We start from the raw sequence: 5,961 nt of genomic DNA on the forward strand, positions 1-5,961 counted from the left end.
TTTCTATGTTTCATAGAGATTTAGTTGTGATTGGGTACCTCATCAAACCTTGTTCCTAGGACCCAAGTTTGCTTTCAGCATTGCATTGTAGTTTTCTTGCTCTTTCTGCATTGTTTGTAGCTACATTGTTGCTCATCTTAAGGGGGGTATTAGAGTAAAGCATTAATTTCATTTCATTTATTAAATTCTCTTTATTCCCTTCTCAAGATTTCCCTTTATGCACCTTTTGCATCTCTATTTAATAATTTATTAGTAATCATTAAACAACTTCTACTTTTTAGGTTACCCTTTCAAGTTTCAATCTCCTTTTATAAGGATTGATCTTTTGTAATTATCTTATATCTTTTTCATTTCTAAGAATACAATTTGCATATTTGCAGAGCAAAACCCTTGCCTCCTCTCATCTTTTTCTTCTGTGATAGGTTTTTTTACATGTAGGTATTTGAGGGCTTTGTGGATTCATATTGATCAAATCCTTCAAATGGTTTTGATTTCTTTGATATTCTTTCTAATTTTCCTAAGTAATGTATTATAATGCTAGGGGTAGATTAACTAAAGACATAGGGGTGGAATCCTTTGCGGATTGTGCTTTGGTTGTCAAAGCCATAGGCAAACCTCATCTTAGACTAATGTGTTTGTTCTAATTCTCCTCCCCTTCCCCTCCCTTCTCCTCACAAGGCAAACATAGAGTCTTGGAGAAATTCTATTGACAAGATGATATTGAAGTGTCAAGGTTAAGCATTAAATAGAGATCTCTAGTATGATCTCCAATTGAACTTCTCTGCAGATACCATTATTAAACTCAAAGGTCCCCTTGGTCAAGTTGCCTTTCATGAACCTATTATATGTATACGTATCAAAGAAGTCATCCTTAATACACATTTTCTATTAGTAAGAGCCATCTTAAGAACCCTTGATAAGGAATTCATTATGAACACCAATTGGTATTGGGTACCTAGTGATATCCATGCAATGTTCATAGCCATGACAAGCTTGGTAGAAGTTGATAGATGAAGTATGAATACAATGGTCATATGTTTCTTCAAACTAGAATACTTGGGTAATTTATAGAAGGTTATAGCCAATTTCAAAGAGGATTTGTTGAAGTGTCACCCTTTCCATTATGATATTCCCTTACATGGCATGCAATTACTTCTGCTTTTCTCTATTGTAACCTCTTGTGATCCAACTAGATTGATTGAGTGGTTCCCTATCTTACAAAGGAACATATGCTTCCTTCTCTATTTCCTGCATGTTAAAAGAACTAGGGAAAGCAATTGGCTGGAATGATACGTAATTGAGGAGCATATTAGGGTTTGGGAAAATGACAATGAAGTGAGCCTGGAATGCCTAGAACTCCCGCTACCAGAAGAAGAAGACATGGATGAGGTTGAAAATCCCCCATCTCCTCCTTTAGTGCCATGAGACTAGAGTTTATTTTAATCTTTGTTTGCTCTAGTATTGTCTTTTCTCCTTCTTCCACAAGATGGAAGGCTAATTCAGACAAGAATTTCCTAGATTAATGGTGTCAATATTGGTCGAATAGGTTAACATGTTATCTTAGTATGGTAGATACTTTCAAAATGGAAGGTGTAAAATGTTATTTCATAATAATTCATGCTTATGGGTTTTAATCTTCTTTAAAGTATGAATTATTCTTTTAACCTACCTATGGGTTTGCTTTATTTTCTTTTAGTTCTTTTAATCTGCTTACGGGTTTGCTTTTTATTCCTAGTACTTCTGGTACTGACCCTTGGTATGAGCATTGTTTGATCAAGGTTTATAGGCTCTAACTATGAAACAAAGATGTTTTCTCATTTTAGCACATTGTGAACTGCATGTCCCTCAAGACAAAACCCAAGGACTTCATGTAGGATTGACAAATTTGATTATGGGATGTATGGTTTCTATATGTAAATCTAGGCCTAAATGAAGGACCATCACCCAACTTCGTCCTTTTAGTGCCTCAAGAGTTGGGACGTACTTTTTTCAATGTTTAATACATGACCTTAGCCTCTTACTTATTAAAAAAATAAAAAATAAAATATATATATTCAATTTTATTACTAGTATAAACATCTTAAATAAATATAGTAATATCAAACTTATTAATAAGATTAAATAAATAAGATATGTACATCTATTTTTTAAATATCTATACCAAAATCATTACAAATATTAGATACATTCATACTTATAGATTTCATAGAAAAAAGTACTATTTAATGTAATACTATTAAAAATAAGTTAAAATATCAAAATAATATTTTTTTGGATTGTAAAATGTCAATATTATTATGATAATTAGTTAAATTTGAGTAGAATTGAATCTAAGACGTTCAACTGCTCACAATTTACTATTGTCTTAAAATATTAAAATAATCATACAAAATTATTTAAAATTATTATTTAATATGAAAATTTAGGACATAAACTTAATTTTTTTATTAGGGAGGAATTTTCAAATTACAAATTTAATAAAATTATAGTATGTTGCAAGTAATTATTACAAATCAGAGATAGTGGTTGCTAACAATAGCGCATAATCGTCGTTGGAAGGCTGACCTATCTTTACCAGATCCGCTAAATCCGGAACGTGATAACGCACTCTATTAAAGGGACGAAGCGCCGGCATTATAATTATATCTTTTGAAACGCTTACCTGCAGTTATCGGAATTTTATAAATAAACTATTTTCCCCTCGGCTTCTTTTGTTTGGTTGCATATGAGAAGCAGAGCTTGCAACAATGGCGGCAAACCCTAACCCTGACAAAAACCCTTCCCTTTTCCTTCTTCCCAATTGTTCTCCCTCCCCTTCAAACCTGGAATGCTTGCGAATCGATCTGGTCTCTGGGCAGAAAACGAAAACTCTTTTCACAAATTCCGCTGTAAACGAAAACATTTTCCTCAAGGGGCATGCCTGCGTTTCTTATGGATCTGCTGTACTAGTTCTCGGCGGGCATTTCCTGGCCAACGGAGAAGCTACAGACAGTGTGCACATCTTCAACACGGCGACTAAAGAGTGGTTGCGCGGGCCAAATATGATGGTTAAGAGAAGCGGATTTGCATGTGGGGTGATCGGTAACCGCCTTTACATTGCAGGTGGTTTTGGTGGATCTGCAAACGGCTACCGCAAAGAAACTGACGTCTACGATTTCGAAACGAAAGAACTGTGGGCGGTTTCAGAAATGCCGGTTGCCATGGCGGTAGACATCTTCTTTGTTTATCTCGGTAAGCTGTTTGTTCGAGGTAGGGCAAAAGATGGAAGCAGTAAGGATCCGCTGAAATATTTTTCGTATTGCCCGCTCCAAAACGCATGGCAAAAGGATTCATGGCTGCGCAAGGTTCTTAAGAAATTTCCTCCCAAAACTCTCAATAAATTTGCAGTTACAAAAGATGATGAGGTTTACATGGTAGAGCAGTCGCCTCCGGTACCTCGAATGACGAGAACGACATCTTCGTTTTTAATCGTGTCGATTCTAGACAAGCACACTTTGAAATGGAAAAGGGTTTATGGTATGCTGGATACCGAGGTTCCCGATCACTGCAAATGTGACCTAGATACGGAAGTGCGGTTTCTGGTACTGGGAAAAGCTGTGATTGTTCTGATGCATGACACATATCCGGATGAAGGAGTTGTTACACCGCTTATACCTGAGATAACGGAAGTGTCTGTCTTGTGTCCTTCCACATGGTCCGCGGCCATTGTCTATGGATAACTACCAGCAAGGGTTTCAATTGTGTTGTCCATTCCAGCTTTGATATTCAGTGAAAGCTAATCGTTGTGAGTGTTTTTCCTTTACAGAAGACTAGTTATTGATGTAAATAGTAGTCGATTTAGCTGATTTAGGGCTTAGATGTTACCATAAATTCTTGAAACTTTATAGAAAGCTTGAGATTTTAGGCTGTTTTTGAGATTTTATTGTAGTCTAACATATGGTGCTGTATACATTTATCCGTTTCTTGAGCTTTCTTTTATCAATTCGAAGAGACTGAAAATTTTAGCTTAAAGGAAGTTTTCGTATTAATCTTGTAAGGAGATCTATGAATATTAAACACAAATACATCTCTCCCTAAAAAAATCTCGAATTGTAAATTTTGATAAAGTAGGAGAGATTTTATTGATACACGAGAATCCGTTGCATGAGAAACTATTTTTTATTATTTCTTGAGGAAAACATGGAATTTTTGTTACAACTGAATTCTTGTAATCTTGTCTACATAAAAATAAAAGGCGGTGCAACGTCTTGCCACTTTATATTCTTTATTCTCTTTTATAATCCCATGCTTTATCGAGATTCGAACCCTTTACGGAAGAGTAGGTTGTCACGGTACCGAGTGCATGCAATTCAATACACACTCGACATGTAAGATGGTCAGTTTGAACCCATTAAGAAAACATCAGCTTTTTGGTGTAATTTGTTCTCATTGCAAGATCCAGCAAAATAAATGCACATATTTCCCAACTTGTAATCTACTCTGATGCATCCATAGATCAGCTACTGTGATGCATCCATTGGTTTTGTAATTTCTTTTTCTGAAACTGCCGTGGGTTTTGAAGGGAGAATATTTTACCATTTTCCCTCCAGCCAGGGATTCAAATCTGCGTAATTCTTTGTAGAAGAAATTTTAACAGAGATTCACAGCGAATGCCGCAGTACAATCATTCTTCCTATGTGGCTTTGAGATCGGTACTCGTGCTTTCATATTTTCCCAGAACAGTCGTTTTCATATCTTCGAATTTGATTCTCGGCATCCTTTTATTTGACATGCTTTCATAATAACGTCTAAAGGCGTGCCTTTTGGATTGGATGGATTCATTTATGATTTCTTCGACTAAAGATCAGAACTGGGAATGACATTTAACTTGGACGTCGCTATCCTTCGTACGATTTGTACCATTAACTAAATATCAAAAAAATCATTAACTAAATATCAAAAAAATCAAAAGGTAATTTTTTTGAAATTTTCACCATTTAAATCTGAGAAAGAATCATGTTTACTTTTTTTTCTTTTTTCCATACATTTTGTGTGAGATTAGCCAGCGTCTTGAACTTATAGTATTATGGTAAATGAAGTGGAGAATTGTTTTTTAAATGTGTTTGAACAAAGTTATATATATATATATAAAATTTGTAATGTAGATATTTTATATTTGTAACATTCATTTTAATCTATATTTTGATTTTAGTTTTATATTTGTGAAATTATTTTGTTCTATATTTTAGAGTTGAATTTTCATTATTGTGATAAACATGAGATTGAAATAACAAGTTATTTTTATTTGTGATTAAGATTTGATTGAAATGATTTGATAACATCCACTCCTAATTAATTATCTAAGAAATATTATTTATGTTATAACTTTAACATTTGTTAAGTTTTTGACATGAAGCCTTTTGCTAAAAGTTCTAAGTATCTTTAAATTGGTAAATATTTTTATGAAGCAATATGCATGTTTAAGTTTTTGGGCGTCTCAAATTACTCATGTTTTATAGTTCCTAGTGATTTTTTTGTTTGGTTGCATGAATTTTACCAACCAAAGATAAGAAAGTGTTGCCTCAATTAAACTTTTTCTTTTATTTAAGAAACAATCTCATATTAGAAAGAGAGACTTCATACTAAAAAGGAATGCCAAAGATGACTAGAATTTGTCTCCCTTTGTTGGGATTCCTCTTGGAAATTGGGTCACTATGAGATATTTAGGTTTATTATGATATAGTTGTGATAAAATAAATAAATATTTGAGATAGTTTTTAGTTCAAAATTTTGCTAAAAAAATGTGAGATGATAATGGCCTCATTTTGTGGAACAAATATATACCCTTTATTTAGTTTATTTGATAGCTTTACAAGCACATATTCAATCAACAGAATTGTCAATAATAAGTTGAGCATTGAAAGTATGGAGCACAATTTCATGTGTTTATTTTAAGATAATTTTTTTAGTAATATATTATTT

At 33.5% G+C, this 5,961-nt stretch overlaps 1 protein-coding gene across 1 annotated transcript; it reads left to right on the forward strand.

Annotated features, from left to right (window-relative positions):
• The first annotated feature begins 2,648 nt into the window (after positions 1 to 2,648).
• On the forward strand, positions 2,649 to 3,972 carry LOC149534096 (uncharacterized). The gene has a single exon (XM_089804284.1). It carries the CDS (start codon positions 2,748 to 2,750, stop codon positions 3,717 to 3,719), a length of 972 nt encoding a protein of 323 aa, XP_089660410.1. The 5' UTR covers positions 2,649 to 2,747; the 3' UTR covers positions 3,720 to 3,972.
• The last annotated feature ends 1,989 nt before the right edge of the window (positions 3,973 to 5,961 follow it).

The sequence above is a fragment of the Cupressus sempervirens genome, chromosome 10 (assembly GCF_028749045.1).
Source record: "Cupressus sempervirens isolate cs-2001-9-10 chromosome 10, ASM2874904v1, whole genome shotgun sequence".
NCBI lineage: Eukaryota > Viridiplantae > Streptophyta > Pinopsida > Cupressales > Cupressaceae > Cupressus > Cupressus sempervirens.

Bases quoted from the DNA above. Each gene is read 5' to 3' on its own strand.
- LOC149534096 (XM_089804284.1), top strand. From the start codon at position 2,748: ATGGCGGCAAACCCTAACCCTGACAAAAACCCTTCCCTTTTCCTTCTT.